We start from the raw sequence: 25,678 nt of genomic DNA on the forward strand, positions 1-25,678 counted from the left end.
GGTTCCTTCAGCTTGATAAACATCAGCGCTGATACATGTCTGATGATGGTAAGTCTCTATCAAGATGGTGATATGATTATGTTCACGTGACTAAAATGTGTGGTCTACAATATTCTACATATGTACAGTTTAGAGTACAAGAGAGGTTATCTTTGGGATCTCACAGTAATGTATATTATTATTGAATAAAGCTTGATCAACGTCTATCTAGTTATAATTTACAAATGTTTGTAAAATATTATTTTATTATTGACATAAACCATTTTATGCCAAATCAATATTCAGCATAACATTGGCCACTCTTTATCTGCCCAAAATGGCCAAAACCAGTGTAGGAACGCTGTTTCCACGTGTTCCCGCTCCACTACACCACTGCTTGACACACTTAAAACCACCATCAGACATGAAATGAATGTTAAATGAGTGTCAGCTGACCAAGTACTCTATGTAGTTGTTTTATGGTTGAACCTGAATCAGTTGTAAATTACCTGTAAGTCGATAAATTCCAGGGATCGCCTTGGCTGTATAGGCTGAGATTTGAGCCCCTAGACTGTGACCCATCAGATGAAGATTGTCCACCTGTAGACCATGCTGCTCCTGGAGGTACTTGACAAACCTGACAACATTGGATGTTGACATACTATGCACTCACTGGACAGGAAATATAATTTACAGCTGGTGAGCACACTACCTATATTCTTTTAGGGCAGATAAAAGTTAAACAAATAGATAGGTTTCAGTAAACTGATAGTGCCAACACATACCATATGTTCCAAAACTTCCAGCCTTTAAAAAGTGATAATAGATTAATTTTATGTTCTTAATAATTGCAGTGTTAACCTGTAAGTGTCCTGAATTTTCTTCAGCAAGACATGTTTAAGGCTTGCAGCCTCACAGTTGACATTATAGTACATGACATGTAATTGCATCTCTAGTCGTCAAGCTTTATTATTTATTAATATAATGTAAAGAGATCTCAATAATTTTAATACTAGTTTTATCACAAGAAACTAACCTTATATACTCAAGCGATGTTCAAACAATATATCTTAGGCTTAAGTGCTCTTAATATTATAACCTTTAATTTATTAAAAAACTCATGTTTAATAACTCTTCAACAACAAACTATACTACAGTGACAACATACAAGCTTGCAGCCTGCAAAAAATAAAGTTCAAACAGCTTAAATGTTTTAAGAAGTTCCAAAAATTATTTTATGCATTTCGTATAGCATTAGTATAATTCATAATTTTACATTTTGATTATAATCGACGACCAATATACTTTTAATGTCAACTTTCATCACATTATTAAGTGTTACAACTTAAAAATGGCATTAGGGTCCCATATAAGTCACATACCATACATACTCTCACAACAGCATTTTGCATGCTTTCATAATAAAACGTGAAAAATGGTCAGCGATATCAATCACATGATCTTAACATTCTTCATAAGTATTGGATAATGAGGCTTAACATGGATTGAAAACTGAAAACATTTTCTCACAATGACGAATGTAATGGTGATTGATAATATCCGTATTTGATGAATATAAGATTTTGGCCACGTTTGATACGTATATTATATCGACACCAACATAGAGATATCTGCTAATCTAGCAGTTGGTACATCAGTGGATGAAACCGTAGTTGGTGTGCTAGTTTTAGATAGGTGGAAGATTTCTATTACAAGCGTTAATAAATCCTGTTTTTATCAGATAGCATTTTTGTCAGAGTTAGAATAGCAAAAGTAAAGTTTTCTGTTTGTTTTTACTGTGTATCAGCTTTAAACTTGTATACCTCTGAAACCCACAATCGGATTGTATTCTAATTTTAACACATTGTTAAAAACCTTGTTTTGTTTGGAGTTAAAATTTAACATCATCATGAAAATTAACTTTTAAGAAATTAAACCTAAAAACACACATATTTTCCAAAAATTTATTCTGGAGTGCTGTGACATTTACTAGAAATAAAAGAGTAGATAAACAGCACAAAGCCACAACTTGGCCAATTCCAAGTATAGCCGACTTTTCTCATAGATCTCATTGGCAAGCAGTGATGAAATATCCTCTTCTGAACTTGGGCTGTCTTATTTTACTCTCAACTTTAGTGAATAGTTAATGAGGCATAGAAGAAAATGGAGAGATCTAAAACAAATAATCAACAGCGGGTTATTTATTTAAAATATTTTTTAAACAAACAACATCTAAATAATATTTAAAATTTCTCCAGAGTTTGGTGGTGTCCGGATCCCCTGGACTCCCTCTTTTATCTACGTCACTCTTCACTCTTTTCAGTCATAATTTAATTCTCACAGTAAATAACAAAACAATGTGTAGGGTGCAGCTTACCTGGCTAGTTCAGCACCAACAATCCTGGTGTTGGATGCAACTTGTAGGTAGTTGAGTAGTTCAGCTCCCTGTCCCCAATCCACCAAGAAGATGTTAGCATCCAACTGCACACAATTAATACACATTAACAACAGTTATACATTTAACGGTTGTTTACAAAAAAGTATGTGAGAAACACTAAATGGCTCCTGTATTGATAATCTTGTTGATAATTGGATAGTTTCAATATTATATTCAGATTTGGTTTCGGCTCAGAAACAATGCCTTGAAATATTGGTAGGTCTGAAACACACTATGTGTAGATTATACAATCATTAAGGGGAGCGATGCACTTTTTTTAGCGCAATGCTATTTATATGGGAAATTCAGCATGTAGTTAGGTACCATTATCTTAAAAACTATTCAACATATTGTCCTGAGATTTTTACCATCTATTATATAGTATATAACACACAAACTGTACTAGTTTTAGAAGAATGTAGTAATAAATAAAATAATCGTATCACTTTTAAAAAACTGTAAAAAAAAAATATTTTAAGTAATTTTATTTTTATTACTCTTTTAATTTTAAGTATATTAAAACAATTCTAATACATATTGTTCATACTAATATAATCAACAACCAGAAAAAAAATCATGGATTTTGGATCAGTATTTCAGGAGAAAATGGTACCAACGTGTTTAAAAACAAGGTTTCGGAAATCAGTGATTAATATAATCTGTACCTAGTCATGATTTAATTTTAGCTTGTTCCTTTCATTTCAGCTCATTTGTGGCTTCCATTGTAATGTTAGTAGAGCTATTTTTACTGTAATATAAATGTAATCAATTTGATCAGTGCTCTACTGAGGATATTCCAGTTTTAATTATTGGTATTTTTCCAAAGCGAGGTTAAAAATGTCCCAGTATCAAGTTGCGTCACCAAGTAATATGAAGGAATTTGAAGGTCACTAATGTCACATTGTTGTAGCTAGCTATAGTTCTGGCTAAGTTACGAATGCTAATAAATTTAAAAAGGCCTCTATAAGTGGAGGTTGACATTGTTTGAAATGGCGGGCAGGATGATGTAGAAATATTGAATTGGTGGGCAGGATGATGTAGAAATGTTGTACAGGAACTCTTTTTTTTCTTTTCTAGGCAGACAAAATATGTAACTTCATTGTTCACTTGGGGAGTAGATAGGTTTATTTTACACATTTAAATTTCTTGGTATTAACTTACAAGCAGAAACAGCTAGTTGGAGAAGAGTAGATATGGTTATTTTAATTCCTTTGTATAAACTTACAAGCAGAAATAGGTAGTTGGGGACATTCAATAATATCTTGAATTGATCATGAAAACTTGTATAAAATTTCATTGTTGAAGTTATGTACTAATTTATTATTCCGCATTTTTGTCATAGTATTACACTTGGGGAAGTGAAATTTACAAAGTTGAGATATTTGTCCAGTTGTCCAAGGATGTTTATATGGGCCTTTTCTTTGTATTGTGGTGGGCTGGGAGGGAGTTTACTCTTGGGCTTGTACTCTCTCTGGTGTGATAAGTGACAAGCTACAAGCTCATTATTTCAACATACTTGGTAATTATGCAGTTTACTGTCTAGGTAACCCATGGCAGTAGCAGCTAATTTCAACGTACTTGAGGGAAAAATGTAATAATCACATTAAGATCTTGGAGAAAGATCATACAATCAAGGAAGCTAATTTTTGTATAAAACATAAATTAGAATTACAATGTATAGGATAAAATTAATAAATACAGTCAGTACTAACTCAAATTAAAAGAAACTAATTTAAATTCACATAAATTCAAATTACCTCATACTAAATTAAACTAGTTTGCTTTAAGGGAATGATTTTGATAGCTATATTAAAATAATTGAAACCTTGTTACAGAAAAATTCAGAATTTCTTTACTTACAGCACTCAAATAGTCATCCTTCAAGTCAGATAGCCAAGAAGCGTTGCCATTGCTGGCAAACCCGTGAGTGATGAAGGCAGTTCTTCTGTCAGCTCGGAATGGGCAGCCCTCTAAGGAGATGTCAGGCCATAGAGTGATGTTGTACCTCTCTGGTGATTCTCTAGACATTATCCCCTGTGGCTTTAGTAGCGTTTTTGCTATGATGTAATCTACTTGAATGTAGTCATATAATTATTAAATGTTTTATTGTTTTGCATTATTCAAGTTAAAAGTTACTCTACTAACTGTTTTTTTCTAAAAAAAAACAATGCTTATAATTAGTTTCATTTTAAAAATATCCAATTACTACAGCTCTAGAAAAGTGTTGTATATTCTGGTTACTAGACATGCATGCATTGTTATATTGTATAAACCAATAAAACATGAATCCTTAAGTGGAAAGGAGGCTACATATTGTTACAGGAATAGGCACTGATTTATGGAATATGACACCTGGTAGGAATATGACACCCAACAAACCTCACCAGATGCATCTAAGGGCATGATTCCAGAACAGAACTTGTGGATCATTGTTTATAAATGATTGCTCGAAATGGAGATGCCTGAGATCCTGAGCACTATTATATTGCCGTGATGATTTTCATCAGGATTATCAAAGTGTAATTTCTTGGTAAACTGAATCTCAATAAAAGTGCTGATCACAAATGGGTGAGTATCACTTAACTTTAACAACAGTAAAGATCATCCTCCTCACAAAACGGAGAATATTTATTCATTCAGTAAACTAAAACAACATTTACTCTAAGATAACTGGGAAGTATGTCAGAGTGAAGTTTGATATTAAACTCATATTCTGGGATTAGATTTCTGACAACACATAAGATGACAGAAATCCTGGTATATGACAAGTGGCAGATGGTCATGTCTATCATACACTATTATCTCCTGTAACGGTGTAAGATGTGGACATGTTATGGCATAATACTTAGTCACTTACTGATCTATAGAGTTAAGAAGGATTCAAGCCGATTAACCTGAAGCCAGTACGAGATAGTAACTGCTGAAAGTTGCAGTTCTGTTTTGTTAATTTATCCTGAATTTATGGAAATACCTGTCTAGATTTTTACCTTCACCAAAAGTATGGGAGAGAATTCCAAGATTATAAAGGGTATGGACAATCATTTTCTTAAACTAGTTTACATACTAACACAACTTTTTGAGACATTGCTTTATGAGGAACTAAACACTTAAAATTATGTTTAACATCCCCATGACATTCATATTTTACAATTATTTAGGATAAAACAACTTAGGATTTTGAAAATTGTGGCTAACTTGAATATCTCATAGTAAAATCTTATCAACAAAATGCATTCAAGAAACTTAATGTAATAACTGTTGTAAGAAAATGGCATTTATAATGTTAAGATTCTACTTCCTGACACAAACTGAAATTCTCTAAAGTGGATTAAAAACTTTTAGTAAGTGAGCCAGAGTAGCTAAATAGCTGTTTTATTTGTAAACTATTACTGAGAACTAATAAGATCAGTTCAATCACGAGCATATCAGATCTTGATGCTGCAATGACATATTGTGGTATCTAGAGAGTAGAAACAATTTTGTGATTTATTTTTGTTTACAAATTTAGTTTGAACACCAAACAAGAGCTTATACCACAAAGATGGTGATGTGTGCCCCTCTTTGGCAGCGTCATTTGTTGAGTATCAAATTTGATGAAGGCCCCTCGTTGCTGCGCCAATTGATGTATTTCTGATTTGAAGTGATGTCAATTTGATGAGAGTGGCAGATTATAACGCCAATTTGCTATGTGTCACCCCCACGTTGGTTGAGATAATTTGCTGAAAGTCAGTTCTTTAGAGTTATTGACTCACCATGTAGTTGTACGCCCCTTGTCATCAGTGGCACGTTGTTGTACCATGTTGCTCATCATGGTATCGGTCGCCATCTTGCCCAATGCTAGCTGTATTCCCTCGGTATTACTCAAAAATTATTAGATTTGAACGTCTCTGATGTTATCACCAGAGACAAGTATGTCAGGGTTCCAAAATATGTTAAGTAATGATTACAAAATTTAACATCACTCCACACTTTTTATAAAAGGGATATTTAAAGAAAGTCAAACCAAGTGACCACGAGATTAATTTATTAAATGTCACACTCTCAACACATATTATAATTTCACTCACCTTGCAGTGCTTTGATAATTTTAAAAGTCTAAACAATATCCCATCCTTGATTAAATTTCAATATACTATACAACAGATCATTACTATCCCAGGAGAACTAACACAACCTCCTTGCTTCGAGTCTGGTGAAAGAAGAACGAATCTCCGTATAAAACGACGGATACCGACTCAAAACAATACTCATCCCCTCTCTCGTTCAAATCAGCGTCTTCACGAATAAATTTAATTTAATTCTTTTTTTATAATTGTCGAAATTTATTACGTTTACTATAATTAATCAATTTAAGTATTTCTATTTTCTTTTTATTATTTTTTCAAAGCTTTTTATTTAAATTTTTAGCAACATGTGCTTTATGACGTCATCAATATACAAGTCATTCATACCACAATTGGCTTTTCTGCGTAATTCTATTTAATGTTTTTATAAAACACGAATTTTGGTTATGTTTACTTCATTTTAATTAATCAAATCTTTTCCCGAATAAAGTTCAATAAATTTCTTCGTTATTAAATAAATCTCAATTCCGACAACATGTGATTCACTGACGTCACAGTCTGCCGATTCATTGACGTCACAGTCTGCCAATTCCCCGCGAATATTCAAATGTCGTAATTTGACCTGTTACAATGGTTAGGGTGTTATCGTATTAAACACTAGATGAGAATATTTCTGTTAATTAAAATTATTAACACAAGAATCTTTTTTCATAAAATGATAACTCAGTCATTTTTATATTAGTTATGTATGTGTGAATATTAATTTTTATTAAGGTAGTTTAGAGTCAAAATGCCCCTGAGTAAAGTTAGCTAATAGCACAATACATTAAGAAATTGTGTACAGTGATAACAATTGTTATAATAAAAAACCGAAATTATGATCCAATAGAAAAACACAGTACTTGGTATAGCAGTAAAGGCGCACATTGATTTCTGCAGGGTGGAGGGGTGACGGGAATGGCCGCAATAGTGTTGTCCAAGGTGAGTCTACTGGGAAACATCCCAGCTCTGGGTAACATGTTGTTTCATTGCCTTGAGCTGTAAAAGAATAGTGTAATATTATCTTTTAAAAAATGTGATTGTGTTTTCAATGTAAACATAAATATTAACTCGTTTTCAATGCAAGGAGAACACCATTTAAAATATAATAATTATCACATAAAATGAAATAGATACAAAATATGAAATTAAACTGTATTTACAAGAATGTTATCCTGTTCCTATAAACTTTGGAAATTATAAGTTTTTGAAAGAAAAACAGGATTTCAGACATTTACCACATGGTGATGTGATGTCCTATTATTATAACACATGACTGAGGTAAATGTCTTAAATCCTGTTTTTCTTTTAAATCAACCATCACCAGTAAACAGATTTTCAACAAAGAATATTACAGTTTATTCTCATATTTTGGTTAAAAATAAACTTGGGCTTCAATTAGGCTTCTAACATTCAATTGAGATTCTTTGTAACATTCTCTGAGCCTTTTTGGCTCTTTTTGAAGAAGCAGGTAGGTTTTGTGTAACTAAAATATTAATAATTTATTTCTTACAGGAATTTTATGTACTTATATCAAAAACCATTTCAGATACATAACAATTATAACAAAGATGTTAGGAAATATTATATGCAATTTCAGAATATTTTATTGTGGTTGAAATTCATGGTAAGCTTTCATTGTTTACATGTTTACTACATCATTAACCATGCATTATGATAGTTAAAAGTTTATATCTACATTTACTGACTGGTTTTTATGATCTAGGGTTCATAATGTTTTTAATTAGTTTTAACAACTTTTGTTTTCTTTAAGGTGTTTCATAACCTTAGCAGTTTTTACATTATTAAGCTTTAAAAACTTCAACTATTCACCATCTTGAAACTTGTTGTGATAATGTAATATTAATTTTACTCTTGATTTCAGACTGCAAGAAAAATACTTTTGCCAAATTTGAGTTTTCTTTACTGGTTTCTGACACAAAAAATTAAAACAAAAAAATACATACAGACAGACAGAAGGTAAACAAAAAGAGATAAACCATTGGTTGCATTTGATATTTTTCTTCATTTTAACCAAGAAATAATATCCAAAAGTTTCCGTAGAGAGTTTTGTTACACCCTGTACTGTATATAAACTTCGGACCAAGAGTATTATTGGGCTCTGGGGTCATTTATGGTGGTGTTATACTGAAATTTTCATTTAGTGCTGCTATGAAAATGCTACATTGGAACACAAATGGAACACATTGTATACCCTAAAAAAGACCTTAATTATAGTGTTTCTCATTGTTTTAAATGTGAGAAAATGTGACACTGGCCTGGTATTGGAGTGGGTGCAACGTCTCAATTATCCTATATTTGATAATACAACTGTTGTTAATCTTATATTTTTTCATATTTCTGCTAAAACTTAGTTGAACTATTAAAGAAGCGAGCCCACCTGAGATTCTCAGAGATATATGCTTTCCTATATGGTTCTCTCCCGAGCTAAAATTGATGATAGCTAAGAAGAAAACTTTACACAGGTGCTTCAGTCAGAGTCTTGATGATAAAATTTATTTGTAGTTTTGTGGTGCTCGTGATGCCTGCAAGAGACTGGTTAAAGAGTGCTACTTGGCATACATCCTAACTGTAGACTCATCAATTCAAGATAACATTCCTGAATTCTGAAATTATATCAAGTCTTCCAAGAAACTACCATCTCTTCCTTGTAGAATGCACATTGATAATCAAACCACTGAAAACTCTCAAGATATTTCAAACCTATTCTTCTATTTTTCCCCTCAGCCTATAGGCCTCTATCTTCTAATCCACAAGTATATAACCTTGAAGCAACTACTTTAATAAGTTCAAGCAAATTTAGCTGTGAAAAAGTGGAGGCTGAGACAAAATCACTCAATACAAATATAAGGATGCTGGTCGAGACAAAATTTCTCTTATGATCCTGAAATATTGTAGCAGTGTAATATTACCACATATTACCATTTTCTTCAATGCCCTTATGGCCGCTGGCATCTTTCCTACCATTGTAAAGATTGAGTATATAACACCTATTTTAAATTCTGAATCTTCTTCTTATATCAACAACTATCACATAACAGTCTACCTTGGCTAAAGTTTTTGAATCGCTCATCCTCAGAAGATTGGTGTTCTATTTAAAGAGGGTTTTCAACCTTGTACAACATGGGTTTATCAAAGGGCACTCAACCACCTCAAACCTTTTATCTTTTCAAGTCATATTTTCAGTTTTCTCTAATTTTCATCAGATCGACACCCTATACACAAATTTTTCAAAAGAATTTGATCGTGTTAATCACAAACACCTTATTGGAAAACTTAGTGCTTTGTGTGTCAATGGGATACTCTTATTCTGGTTAGAGAGTTACCTCGATGTCGGTTTTTTCAAGTGCGAGTGGCAGGCTTTATATCCCAACTTTTCCCTGATTTTTCTAATTCAGGGCTTCAGGGAAAGTCAGGGCTTCCTACTAGACCCAGTTCTGTTCTCAATTTTTATTAATGATTTGGTTGAATATCTGGATTTAAATATTTTGCTCTTGATGCTAAATTTTCAATGGATTTGCATCTTTGAAAAATTGTGTAGCTCTATGAAATAGTATTGATTTGTTGGTGGAATACACCATGTGAATGATATGTTTTTGAACATTTCTAAGTGTGCCATTATACCTTACTCTAGATCAAAAGCTCCTATTCTTAATCACTATAACTTTAACAATCAACCACTTACACTTTGTTCTAAGATCAAGGATCTAGGTGTCACACTTGCTTCAGACTTAACCAATGATCTGCAACTTCAATTGAACTTAAAACCGCTTCATATAATAAAATTAATGATCTGATGTTATTGAAGAATTTGGTCTGTTCCATCATTGATGCTCCTGAACTGCTCAAGAAGCTGAATTTCTGGACATCATGTAATCTTCCCCACTCCCAGTTGTTTGCAAAACAGCAATACACAACCCAGTCCATGTACCAAAGTGATTTTCCTCATCTTCAACGTCTGGCCAACAATTTACCTAGTCATTTAGACTTCTTTAGTATGAGATACGATACCTTCAAGAGGAGACTTTCAGCTTGTTTAAATTTATAAGACCCGTTGCTTCACTAATCTTAGTTGATAACTGTTATTGTTGTTATTGATATTATCATTACATCACTTTGTTGTTATTTAGTTATTAAGTTTGTATTATTATGTATTTACAGGCATATTTAGAATGTATTTATAGATTGTTTTTTATAATTTTTTTTATTATAATATACTAGATGTTTGCAGTTAGTTATTATTGATAGACAAAAATTATTTATTGGCTCTCTAGCACTGTATTCGATAAATCAAATTTTTTAAGGCATAATGGTTTTTCTTTGAAACAAAATAAATAAATACAAGTAGAATGAAACAGAGGGTCAACTCGTAATATGAATAAAACGATTAAGTTGTTAATAAATGCTACTGTAATGTTTTACAGTACTAGGTCCTACAGCATATTAATTATATGCAATAATGCCATATGTAATGATAATTTAATTTTTGAGAAGCCAAACACAATGAAAATTTATAAATATGGTTCTCCTAAACGACAGAAACTATTAAATCATTCTTCCTTATTGGGTTTTTATCTTCAAAATTTAATGGTTATAATAGCTTTCATTGTTTGTTCAATAAATATTGTATCGTCCAGGTTTATAGATTGTGACAAAGTAATTTGTTGAATTATTCAAAGATTCATGTAATCTAAATGCATGAAGAGTTTAGTTACATCATGGGGTTTTTTCACTGAATCATTTACATAAATCTTTAGTAGTTTAGTATTCACTTCTTATTATACTATCAAGGCTATATTCAAATTATTCTCAGATTCTAGAACTAGTTTGCGTTTCTCTTTCTGTCTACGTGTGGTTATTGGAAGATATTTTCATTAAATTAAAACAGCACATATTTTAGGCTACTAACAAATTATTGCTGAAAGCTAGATTAACAAGTACCTATGTTTTATCTTATAAGAACAATGTTAAATCTAAAACTATTTTAGCCCTAATTTTAGTCATATAATTTTGTGAGATTTTGTATTTTGAAAGCACAACTTATAAGCATCCAAATGATAATCGAGGTTAATGTTTAGAAAATGTTTAAAATGGAAGGTCGGTGCTGTGTTGTCTATTAAAAACTTGTCTAGACAGTTCATTTCCTTGATAGATTTTCTACTACCAATATTACTTAAAATCTGATTTAATTAGTAGCAGATTTCACCCATCCAAAAATGAATTGAAAGTTTAATTAATTATGTACTTAACTTTCTTTAAATACTCCATAAACACCCATTCTTAATTTTCTAAACACGTTTTAGGCCATTTTATATTTTAAATGGTTATTCAGAAAAAATTAAATATTTTTGTACTTATTGTTTAAATATAAAAAATGCATTTTACAAGGAAAGCTACAAAATGTCTGACTTGAGCCTCTCTGATTTCTGATGTCTGTGATCTCTCAATAGAGGCACAGCAGCCTTCTGTGTCACTCTATGTCATTTAATACTTATAATGTTTTTCACCATAAGATACAACTCTACCAGTTATCATATCTTGTGTATGTTTATTAATGTAATTAATGTCAGAGAATATCTTATTAGGTTTTTGTTAATTATTTGTTAATAGTGACATTTTAGTATTTCCTCAAGATAAAATGTGTAATATAAAAGAATGTGTGGATACTATAATGGTATATTGCTTCAAAAAATTCTTCATACTGAATTACACATTTAAATCATTGGAAACAGTTAAATATTTTTGTTGTGACATTTTTTTAATCTTGAGCATTTAATAGTTATTAATCAACAGTACTGATCGATTTTGTGTGAAATTTACTAACACAGCAACCACCATTACTTTGATTATTAATTAAACATACACCATTTGATTAAAGCAGCACCTAAACATAGCGATTATTGATTAAATGTGATTAGTTTGTAAAGTAAATAAATTTATCTTACTTCCATAGTGCAACTCATTTTACTCATATACTAAAGCAAAACCTTTGTATCAATGTAAATTTAAAAAGACAACAATTTGTATGGACATTTTAAAACTTTGCTGAAATGTTAGTTGATTTTCTTTGAATTTAGTCAGGCACCTAAAAAATATATAAAACCTATGAAAGAATAAAATAGTTTAAAATTATTGGTATGAATCTAAAGTAATATCTTTTTCACTTTTTCAGTCTTAATTTGTCATAGGGGTGTTTAGCTCAAGTGTAACATTGCTATAGACACATGAAGCTATTTATAATAACAAATATTACTCTGAGTTGTCAATTTCATTACCATACCATAATTTCTGGAGATGCATTGCTGGAGAATAGCTGCTCTGGAGATGTGTTCCACACCATTGGGCACCAGACATTTGGCTGCTCTCATGGCGCTCAATACTGTTGGCATATATAATAATACATCAAAACTGTTGGTTTACATAATATAACATAAACACTGTTGGCTTATATAATGTTAATTAATTAGAACAACTAAATATACTAGTTTATCTAAAGACTTCTAATAAGTTTGATTTTTGTCCAATAATGACTTTATCAAGTTGTTATTGACTACGAAGATGACACATAAAGTAAGTCTGTGTGTTTTACTCCTTATATTCAGCTTCTTTTAAGATACAATTGGTTTAAATTTGCATGCTAGGTGTACATTTGTAAACTGTATTAGTTTATTTCAATGATGCACTGACGAACAATATTACTTTTTTCTATTCTTTTTTTTGGAGTGGGGTGAATAATGATTATCCTTCCCTTCATTTTCATGGATCCACACCAGCTAGATAAAAACACTGGATAACGAAAAAGTTGTGAAACGCCAAAATCTCCACAACCTTGACAGTATTCAATTACTTGTAATCAAGTGTAAAATAATGTTCATTTGTTCATGATGTATATGTTTATCACATCTTCTGTTTTCAAGTTCATCTGATTGCGTTATGCCTATATTATGAGACACACACCAGCGTAATGTATCAAAGAATGATGAGATGTTGATTCAGCTGATGTAGTGATAACTAAGAGCCAAAACAACTGTCTATTCTGGACTCGGGTACTTGTTGCTCATTAGTGTGCAGATCCGCAATTAATACCCCATCTGTCAATTTGGCTACATACGACCATAGACTTTCTCAGTGGTGGCTTTTTCAATATTTTAGATCTTGAGTTGGTTGTCTCCTTCATAAGGAAACTGTGTGTAACTAGATTAATATGATAAAAATTGAATAATATACAAATAAATTTTAAATGTATGGAGAAATGAGATCAAAGTGTTGAAAATATTCTAGAGGAGGAAATATTTGCTAAAATGATGGCAAATATAATGTGAAGGAAGGTAAAGTTAATTTATTGATCTTGAGTCTCCAGTGGATTTCCACCCATTTATTTTAGCACATTTTGTAATAACTTGTTTTTTTAGAACTAGGCTATTATATTGGGAATTATATTCTTGATCATAACTTTCATAATCTGTAACTGTTCGCCACATTCTTGTGATCATTTTTGTTATATTTAGGACCTTCAAAACCTTATAAATTGACATTTTAATAAAGTACATGTACGTGCACAATGGCTATAAACATAAACAGATTTTCTTGATCGTGGCAACAAGGCAAACTCTACATTGGCGTTGTAAATATAATTCAATTAAACTAGAAGTTCACATACACGGGCAAAGCTTACGAAAAGCGTGTAAAGCTGCGGGAAACAGCTAGTTAATTATAAGTAACGAATACTAATGATAAGTAATTTTCGTAACTATTTATGATTACTTTATACCCATTAGGAGAATTCACGTAAAACTGAGATTTAAAACGCACTCACCTATAAATTTCTCATCTGTGTGTACACTCTCAACACATGTTTCTGTATCTTGTCTAAACCTTGCAGCTACATACAAATATTTTTTCTCAGCACATGGGACGATTTAGACTGCAACAATTCAATCTGAATCCCTAAGTGCATAAGAATGCCTCTTGAGTGATTACGCGCTCTAGAGGCGCTATTAATGACTAAAAAATGTCTTCTCCAGGCATCTTAAATAGATTTAAATAAAGATTCGTAACTAATATGCTCATCCATTTGTATTGTCTTCGAATATATCTCATGAATGTATAACGAAATCTTCGTACATATTGAGCGCTGGGGATTGAAAGAAACGTACTGTATCTTTGAGTAACAAGTTCTCACTGAGAAATGGGTTTGAAATCTACGCAATCCACTGAGCGTTGTGTAAATATACTATTACAATTTATTTTAGATTTCGTTGCCATGTTGTATAACATAAAAATGGTATTAGGTTCTCGTATTTGGTTACATGTGTGTATGCAGGATGTTGTTTTTGCCTGCTTTCATGACCATTTCGGTAATTAGCGGAAATATTTTGTGTTGGTAGATTGTGTGCCAACATCTCATTAGTACTATAATGCACTCTATCTGCTGAACCTAATGAAATTGCTGGATTTAATACTAAACCGTGAATCTTATAGACGCGAACTACAGTCGGGTTTAGTGTCTGACCTCAAGGCTGTGTTCCACAGGCCGTGATAGTGTCAATAGAGACCACTCAATACCTCAAAAGTTTGCGTAAACATTCATTCATGGAGAGAAACTGGTCCTCTTTCCAATTAAAGCCTTCTTTTCAATATCCTTTAAATTTAAATGTAAAATATATAATTATTTTCCAAATACAATTTTGATTACTTGCCTGTTAGTAAGTAGTGGCATTACTTAATCTTCATTGAGGATTACAGCATCTTGCAAGACTAATATGAGTTGAACATCACAAAAAACTTATATCTTTTTATTATCTCCTTACAGAGCTCATGTAGCGTACCCTACTTTTAAAGAAATATTTATTACACGTAGATATATACATTGAATATAACAGGATCCTTTATACACAATATTTTAGTTGAGTTTAAAGAAGCAAATCTGCATTTAAAATCAAAATTATCTGCAAATTATCAACATTACTTTTTAAATTAAGCTCATGGTTTAACATTGTATACTGCAGTTAGAGTAGTATCGGTACTCGTAACACGTTCGCTACTATACGACACAGTAATAGTGTTCTATGACACTCCCTATTTATGACTTTGTGCCGCTTGGTTGCCAATAAATAAACTGATTTTTCGAGATCTACAGTGATATCCGCCTCTTTTTCAGATGTTAAACACTAACACATAAGATAAGAAATGCAAAAATTATAGAACTAAGCAAAAAGTGACAAAAACGTCATTGTAAAAGTTAAAAACACAAAGTTTGACGTCACAAATCAAGCATGGTTCAGCACAATGCTATGTCAGGAGGAGCACAAACGAAAATACACGAAATAGCGCAAATACCATAAGAATATATGATGAGAACCACTCTAAGCAAGAGCTTTTTGAGACTGAAACTGATTTGAATGAAATTACTATAGTCCTGCGTTCCTTAAAATCCCCCATTTTCAATAATGAACTTATTACAAATAAATGCCTTAAGCAATTCTTGCTTTTGTAAGAATTAATTATAAGAAAGATGGCGAGAGTGTAATGATAATACATCTGTTAGATTTAGGGATGACGGACTTTTTCCTGACTATTTGCGTAAGCGGAATTGTGAATCCCACACCATAATTCGCCAATCTCGCAGTGGTTTACACCTTACAAGTAACAAGTTAAGCTTAGTTCTTAATAATAAGTTAATAATCTGAATTTTAGAGCTAAATATTTGCTCAGATAAAAATAATACAACCACATACACAAGAACAAATTAAAATCTCGAACGTGCGGCTCTACACGGAGTGATCCTGATACAAGTAGTGTCACGAGACTACTCCGCACTAATGCGTTTGCCGCATTTAACGTGTTAAAAAAGTCAAATGTCACGTTTCATTAATTCTGTTGAAATTTTTCTCATATTATGCTCTTAGCTCACACCAAAGTCGTGGATAATTAGCTTTGTGATAATTTTACATCAATTTATTCTACACGTTTTCTACAAGTATAGAAAATATAACACACGGCTCTACTTTTATGTTTATTTTAGACTTTATAATCTATATGGTTACCGTTTCATCTTTGAATGTTTTGCGGGATGTCTCATTGTTTGAGGGGATACAACCTTTTGGAACTTAGAGCTACAAATAATACACGTAAGGAGTTCGTCACCTATTAACTCAAATCTGCTATAGCACCACCGTTTGCTGTACTTTACGCATAGTTTTAATAGAAGTAAAGTTTTTGGGTTTGCGTCAAAATAAGCGAGTTAAATGGAGTTGACTTGTTTTCAGCGTAAAAATAGAACGACCACGACCTTGACCGTTATCAATAAAGGCACCTATAAGCTGAAAGTTATCAGTTGCTGGACAGTGGTTTTATTCTTCAACACAATTTCAATGTCACTTGATAATAAACAAATTGATAACAAAATGAATGTGCTCGACGAACTGTGTATCCTACTAAATCAGTTTAGAGCAAAAATGGTGTATATACACTTTATAAATTTAGCTGAAGGATAGTTACAAAAGCTTTAGATAAAGACATATTTAGACATGTCAGGAGTAAAATGCGTTTTTGGGCTTATTATTGGTAGGACCGGCTTTCGTTTTAGTATAATCTGAGGGCTTTATAATATAGAACAATATTCAACTAAAATGGAACGTGACCCCTAACTCAGAAAATATTGTATTAAATTTATGCTTAAATTATGAACTTTGATAATAATACGCATTCAGGTTTTAAAATATAAAAAAGTAAAATTAACTACATACAATACTTGTTGTTACACGTATAAATAATTGATATCCACAAAAAAATCTATAAAATATTTTGTATAATAATATAGGCCTAATTCTCGTAAATTTAGTATACCCAAGCAAAAAACATTATTGTATGTTTTTTGTATAATGTTTTAAACATTATATATATTCAATTTTTAAACTTGCGTATATTATATTATTTTTAGAACAACTTAAAAATGGGGAAGGCTGGTTACAAACTTGGTTTTTATGACTAACCTTAAAATTATGCAACCGTCATGCTACGTTTTATGTGCACGACAGACAGCTTAATTGCAAAACTCGCTCGTGACTTTCGCGTTGCTAAACACATGTTTAAATAAAACCATGTTGAATAATTGATCAATTAGTAACTTTGTGTACATTATGTCAATTAATGTGTCAAAAAGCAGTTGTCTATCTATTCTGAACTGAGAAGTCAAAACCCATGGAGGACGCTTGTCTCGTCTACGACTACTCACTGCTACTAAAGTTTCTTCTGGCTTTTTAGATTTTAAAATATTGTAACTGTACCAACAACGACATCTTACTGACTGAGATGAGCAAAGATGGAATTGAAATGCTTGTAATTGGTATTGGATTAAAAAAATGTATAATGTGTACACACAGCTATACATTATTTTGACTACTCTTCATAACTTCGAAATAACTTCAGCCTGTTTGTGGAAGGGTATTTCCTTAATCTGCTTTTTATTTTCGTTATATGGAAGAAGTTTAGATAAAAAAATGGAATTGTAGAAAAGATACAATATTTTATCAACCAAGTTGAATTTGTTCGAGAAACTCTTCGATACGCCCACCTAACCTGTCAGTGCGGTAGCATAAAGAAAGATCTGAAAATAGTTATTTAAGAGACGAATTATGTGGATTGTAATTGTACATTTTTATCACTAGCAGTAAAAGTGGTGGAGTTCTGTGCAAAACCATGTTTTACGAGCGAAGCGAATTGGTCGGAAATACGATTAAGCTGCTGTCGAAAGACACCTTTTTCCGTGTTACGAACAACGTTTTTTATCATATAGATACACAGTTAAACTCATGCGTTTTATTTAATTTTAACAATATAGTCGAACTTTCATATTTAATCAAAATTCACAAGAGCTAGTAAGAAATTATAATGTCATTTATTTGAACAAATAGAACATTAGTTTTCTGAGCATATGGAACAAACCTGGGTTTTAACTTTACGATATATTATTTTATTTTAGTACGATACAATATTTTATGACTGTACACTAAGCAATATTACTATATAAATACGGGTAAACTAGTCATGTAAGAGTGTCACTCGATCAGAACAGCTCTCTACAACTGTCACACTGCCCAATGCCCCAGACAAGCCTCAAAAGCTCTCTTAAGAATCAGAAAAATGTTCTGAACTAGAGGTAGCGTACCCTCAAGATGTAATGCCATAACGCAGTCTAGATTTATCTACAATAAGCCAGTTTTAGTGAGTTACTGTCTGCAAATGTTGAAAGGCACCTCAGGTCATATATTGTGGAACTGTATTTAAAATTTGGATCAAAGTGAACTACTAAAAGATTTTTGATGAAATATTGTTTAGTTTAAAACCCATTACGGAAAGAAGAAAGTATATCAGCGAGAATGTTGCTCTAAGTAATTCAATATGATAAAATTAAGCGGTTGTTGCTTGACATTACAAATTTTGATTACTCCTAATTCGATACAAAAATTTCTTTAGTAGGTTCTAGCCTACCACTAAAGAGGCTTGAAATTTTTAAATTTCTGTGTCTGTCAGCACGATACCTAAAAAATAAACTACCGCATCCTATATAACTTTGCATGAAATTTAATTTCTACGTAAACAAGAATGAGTTCTATGGTGATGCATGTCTAACCATGGAATATGACTGAGCTTCATCAGTACGCCGACATAATTCCTCTTTTGTCAGCCGAAGGGTATTAAAATCTCTTTTGTGTATGATTGTATGAGCTATAGATCCGAAATTTTGCCAGGGATCTCTGCGAAACCTGTCACGCGAGACACGATGTAGCGTACTACTACCTCGTTTTTATAAAGCATTATAAAAATAAAATTAGTAATTTATATAATTTATTTCTTGCTGAAGAAGAGGTACCTCCATGTTACTAATTGTAGTCATCACAAAAAGTATCTAATAATCTAAAACTAAATATAACGTTGTACAGTGCATATATGACTTTAATTACTAACTGTTACAAATCTTTCTAAAAATAAATTATATTGATTTTTTTATAAATAATTTTAACAATAGCCTAACTCACCAGCCTCTGTGTCCACGAGCAGCAGTGCGAGGACCGTGAAGTGGAGGGTGACGCAGCGGGACATCGCCATGACTCTGGACAGAAAATAACTGAGTGATTGCGTGAACATTGCGTGTATTATACGCGTTATAAATGTGATCGACACTTCAAACCATGGGAAAAACACTCTACTATGTCATTACCTCATAATATGCTGGGGCGTTATTTGTTTAAAGCCTTGCGTATTTGGGTCACACTTGTTTTTGGTGGATCTATTATCGCTCCAATTAGTACGATATCCTGTTGGTCTAAATAACAAAAATATCAAATTCATTATTACTGTGTACCTCGATTCTAAGTGGTTAGTTATACCTCTTTCACAAGTTACAATTAGGAACTGTTAAAAGAAACATGCTCACCTTATTAACTTAACAAACAACAGCAAAAACACATTCATTTTTAGCCAATTCTGACCAAAATAAGTAGTTCGTTACTGTCTTAAAACTACTACCGCACTAAAAATATGGTAGTTCAGGAGAGACAATTTGCACTGTATAGATATAAACCCTTAATACGACACATTTAAAACGAACCGTCAAACACGTAAATACATGTGAATCAGCGCCAGCTAACCCTAACTGTCCGCGTAACTGTCGGTCCCTTTATCGAGTTGTCTGACGATGATATAACTATTATTCATGTATCTGACAGTCAGTTTGAAGTGTATCACAGTAAATAAAATATAGTTTGAGAAAATATATCATTTGATATGTTTAAATAGGCTTTTTATTGCTATCTATTTCTCTATTCATTTCAAGCAAAAACAAAGTTGAGTGTTTATACAGTACAAATTGGCTCTCGGATTCTATGGGCTTTAGCCAGAACTGTGTAAAAAAATACTAAAACACGACGTTCTAGAAAGGAGTCACTGAAATCCTGAACCGTTAAGCAAGACTCACCTTCGCTGTACCCCTTGTCTTCCGTGTATGTGAATCACTCTCACCGTTGTGCAGATGTTCATTTCCTCGACCTTGGGTTTCACATTATGTTTTGACTAACTACTTTACTGTTGGTTCACATCCAACACTTGTTGTGTTAAACTCATTATTCTCGATTTTGTTAACTTTATTTTTTAGTAAACTCACGTTTTAGAGTTTGACTCTGCTGTGTTATGTGAATCACTCTCACCGTTGTGCAGTGATTTTCATTTCCTCGATCTTGGGTTCCACATTATGTTTGTATTATTAATGTTGATTTTTAGTTTTTAATTTTCAATAACTATATCTATATCCATACAAATTAGATAAGTGTACTGTTCTGAATCCTCTCCAATTCTGCGTTTGTAATATTATAAATTCGAACTATAAGTGCAAAACCTGAAATTAGAATTACTCTAATTTTTGCTTAACCTCTGGTTGATTTATCATGAACACTGGAGGATGGATACTAACGACTAATACTAATGATATGTAACTAATTCTTTTTCAAAAATACTATAATATCCTATCGTATTACATCACAAGTACTTTCGCTAAGATAATTATTATGAACATCGGCTTTGGAGCTCCTGTACATTTGGTAAGCCAGTGAACATTAAATACATATAATGATTTGGAAATACTTGATTAAAAGTTTGTTTTTGGTAATACTAATAAAAAATATTTTAAGACCTACCTTAATGAGGAAAATGGATGTTTATGTGCAAGAATGTGTAAATACTCAAGACTGGTCCGCTTCCTTGACAATGTGATCTAGCGTTTTTACACTAACATGCTTCAACGAGCCATTCTTTCCCAGGCTAGAGTACGGAACTCAAGACTTCTACACCTCAAAATCTACAATTACTGAAACAATGCATAAACTTCCTGAGGATTTCCCTCTTATACCGTGAATAAGGAAGTTTTCGGCGTTGTATAATTTTCAATCCTAAGTATATATTAATATTTTCTTCATCGTAACAACAAGGCAAAGTCTTTTATGGCACCGGAAATATATTAGACCGGAATTAGGTGACAGAATAATTATATAGAACAATATCATAGGGAGCCATCATATTAGATCATAAGTATTTTAATAAAGTAAGCTAAGGATTTTGATTTTAAAGATTACTACGTGCTAAGCTGCGAGGTTACAGCTTGATTGAATGCTAACGATTCAAAGATTTGTGTAATTGATTCGCCAAAACGATCCGTCAAATGACAATGCGAGTGAAATGATTTGAAGAAACCGGGTTGAGCAGCAGATTATTAATGATAAAGTAAATATTCGTTGTAGGATTGAACTAAAAAATAATGGTCGAATAAATAAAAGTCTAGTCAATGATATTTGAAGTTGGGTAATGTAGAATAATTAATTGCAACGTTATGCTTGTTCTCTCTCTCTCTCTCTCAAGGGCGCGGGTAAAGGGGTTAATACCCAATACAAAATGTTTGTGTCACTGTATGTATCTGTAAGACGAACTAACCAGGCTATCGAGAATAAAATTGACTCAATTGCCGTTCTGAAAATTAAAAAAAGTTCTTGGCACCTTGGAATATTAGATAACTAATAAACATGTTAAGCTGAAGTTTTGATCTCTGAGTTATTTTACAGTTACCACGTATTTTTACATCAGTACTGGGGATGCTTATCGCGGAACTCCAATAAACGTTTATTGTTTATTGTTAAGGTTCATTGAAACGCCTACTCAACCATAAAAAGTTTAAAGAGAGTTAGTACAGTACATTAGTCATCGTGATTTTCCATCATGCATTAAAAACGCGAACACAGCCATTGTACATAGAGTACACAAGCAAACACGTACGATACGTTTAACGTGTTAATATCGTCGTGCAGAGTTCCAACGAGTTTTGTAATATTTTCATTTAAAAGTTGTCGAATATTGTCTAGTACACCTGTAAAACACAGCTGGATATGTAAGTACTGTAATTCTGGAGTTTAAATTAATCATCAGTGAGGTAATTATAGTGACCACAGTGAAAACACAGACTTGCACCTAGGAACTCAATATACACAGTGAGTTTTCCCCATATAGTGGATTTTCATTTAACAAAAAGAATAACCTAAATATTACTTCTGTTTGAGTGGTTCAAAAACGATAATGATTCGATTTTATAAAAAAAACTTTCAACCGTTATCAAACTGACAATGCAGAGGAGTTTAATTTAACATGGTTCACCTTAATTCAAAGCTATTTTTGAATATTACCTGAATATTTTCTTTTAAAGCAAACGATTGGTAACTTTTCAAATAATTGACCTAACAAGTAATGAAATATAATTTAATGGTAATTACTCAGTATCAATTATTATTATTTATATTGTTATTATTGCATAATATAAATAGCTTGAGAACCTAAGTAGGTGAAGGGCTTGCTGTGGGGGGCCTGTGGGGGTGACGGTGGTGCTGCTTGTTGCGGTTATGTGGTCAAGCGGTGTGTTATAGTGATTGAATGTTTCTTGCGTCTTGCTCTTCATTTTGAATTTTCTTGTATTTATCATAATATGTATACAGTTTTTCTTTTGTATTTTATTTTAAGTATGGAATTCATTTCAATATATAGAGTTTTACATTAAGTTCATTTAATTTTGTATATTGCATTTTTTTTTTTTTTTCTATTTAAAGAACAATTTAATAGTTTACCACAATTGTATTAAAGTATTGTAAATTTACTGTATACAATATGAGGTTGAGTGGGCTTAATAGCTCTAACTCTGCCTCTTTAATAAAGGCATTTTTTATTTCATTAATTAATTTTACGTTTTATTTCAATTGGTTAAAAATTCATTAATTATCAAGCATTCATTTTATCACTTTGGTAGTTAATTTTAACATAGATTGTAACCACATAAATATAATTACGAATGTTAATTATAATTATAATATAGTATAATATATTATACTCAAAATTATAAACATGTAGAAAAGACGTTATTTTATTTTAGCGCACCAATTTGTTGCAATTAAAACTTTATTATATATAAGAGAATCACACAGTAGAAATAGATAGTAATAGAAAATGAACTCCTGTTTACATTTTAAATGGTAAATAGATGTTTTCCTATTTTTATCTAATTTTTGTGAATTGTTAATTCACAAATACATATACTATAGTATAGTAGATCTTTGGAAGTATTCAATCTTGGAGATCTTTGGATCATATATAACAATAATGAAATCGTTTAAAAGTTATCATATACAAATTCATATAGATGTTTTATTTAAGTTAAATAGTTGTATAAATACCTAATTTTTTAAATTTAAAGCATTCCGATAAGTAAATATAACAATTTATATGTAGTGTTCACATTAAAAATTACATGTTTCTTTTTTCAAATTTGTTATAGAATACGAACAGATTAAATTGTTATGAGAGAAAAACAAAGTTAAATTTTCCATTGATACTGATATATTGTACCAGATGAATGAGTAGAAAGTGGGGGAGAAAAGGCTACGTATAACTTGACACATATCTACATACCTAGCTAAAAGTCTGGTAGTAGCAGCGACGTTAGCCGAGATGAGACTGAGCTGATGTACGTATGGATACTACCAATAGCCTACCTACCTCACACCAAGCTGGTAGCCTCGTTCTTGCACTGTGTAATGCCTATGTTTGATTCCAAGGCAAACATCATGTCTCTCTCCGACCAATACATATACATTTGATCAACATTATATTCTTCATGCAAATTTATTTATTACACGCACGTGGTTTAATGGTGGTAACAGAAGTTATATAAATTTATTTTAATCAATTCCTACTTTGTTAAAGTAGGGTTTCTTGTGAGTGTACTCATGATACACAATTAATTTCGCTTCGCGTTCCTCTTGTGATTAGTTTTGTAAGAGCATTTCAATTGTATCCAAGCGTAAACACTTTTCCTCTTCTGTTTCATTTGCAAGCTTTTCCCGTTCTATACATTAAAAAAAGAACAGTAAAAATGAATTTCATTACTAATTTCGAAAGTGCCGCGAGATTGAAAAATGCTCGTGAAAATGCTATCGAGCCCCGCAAGAGAACTGCCGAGTTGAGCATTGAACGATATTTTTCATCACAATATTGCGAAATTCTTTAATAGATTATCTGTAATCAATTATTCTTCCATAAGGAAACGCATCACTATTTTATAATTGATTTTAGTGTTAAAATCATCTCTTCGAACATAAGATTGACATGTTTATGCAGAAAGATATGTTTACATACAGTGATGTTCATAACTAACATTAGTATATATTTTCTAGTTAATGTTTATGAAATATTGTAAACTATGTTTTTTTTTTTTAATTCAGGAAATTTATTCAGATTCTACGGTGCAGGCATTATTCATCTTGATTATCATTAAATAAGAAACTGAACCTCCTTATTTTTAAAATAGGAAACACAGTAAATTAGCACATAAACAGGCTTTGTATATTTTGTATTGAATAATTAACTTAGATTTAGGCTATTTGCGTTTTATAGTTTTATCCAAACTTAATAGTTCGAAATGGTCAAACTGGTTAATTCAAACTTAACTTTATAACATTTTAACGACTTATATAAAATAATAAGGCCAAAACTTTAATAATATTTCAAAAACTATACGTAACCGTTACTAAATAACTATCGGTAGGAACTCTGTCCTACAGGTCAGATAAAAATTTCATAAAATTACAAATAGTTTACTATATTGAGTGATTTCATCACGTTTGTTTGATCAAACCACCTGGTATGATAAGGTGGTTAATAGTTAACCAAAAGTTTGTCAAGGAGTGTATCATAATTTAATTAAGTTTTGATTGAATTGAATATTTTTTTTCAACATATTTATATTGAATATATTTCTTGGATGTGGGTGAACAAAGAGGTTTTACGTTAAATATTTATATTTTAAATAATGTAAATAACATTATTATATTCAGATTCTACAGCTTATATTGATTTGGACTATTAAGTCAACTTCCTAAAATAGCATGTCGTTTATTTGGGATTCTTCTTGGAGAGGTGTACAATCCTGCAAGGTTATTATAATGAAAGTCAATATTCTAATTTATGTGAAAACATTTGTCCAGTTTAAAAACACATTTAAATTTTACATAAGATTATTGCATTAATTTTTTTTAGTAAAATAAAAATT

General features: G+C 31.6%; 1 protein-coding gene across 2 annotated transcripts in view; it reads right to left on the reverse strand.

Moving 5' to 3' along the window:
• Positions 1–24,166, reverse strand: part of LOC124363736 (pancreatic triacylglycerol lipase-like) — a 33,309-nt gene extending 9,143 nt beyond the window's left edge. Inside the window, exons 1-7 of one of the 2 annotated variants that reach the window (XM_046819009.1) lie at positions 24,040–24,166; positions 19,581–19,654; positions 12,821–12,919; positions 7,383–7,518; positions 4,277–4,436; positions 2,357–2,460; positions 489–616 (exon numbers count right to left, since the gene is read on the reverse strand). In XM_046819009.1, coding sequence (XP_046674965.1) covers positions 489–616; positions 2,357–2,460; positions 4,277–4,436; positions 7,383–7,518; positions 12,821–12,919; positions 19,581–19,650 — 697 coding nt within the window. In that variant the 5' untranslated portion in view covers positions 19,651–19,654; positions 24,040–24,166. Of the gene's footprint in view, positions 1–488; positions 617–2,356; positions 2,461–4,276; positions 4,437–7,382; positions 7,519–12,820; positions 12,920–19,580; positions 19,655–19,762; positions 19,783–24,039 lie in introns of those variants that run through there. The other variant, XM_046819001.1, reaches the window with a different exon arrangement.
• Positions 24,167–25,678: the final 1,512 nt, after the last annotated feature.

This window comes from Homalodisca vitripennis, chromosome 1, assembly GCF_021130785.1.
Source record: "Homalodisca vitripennis isolate AUS2020 chromosome 1, UT_GWSS_2.1, whole genome shotgun sequence".
Lineage (NCBI taxonomy): Eukaryota > Metazoa > Arthropoda > Insecta > Hemiptera > Cicadellidae > Homalodisca > Homalodisca vitripennis.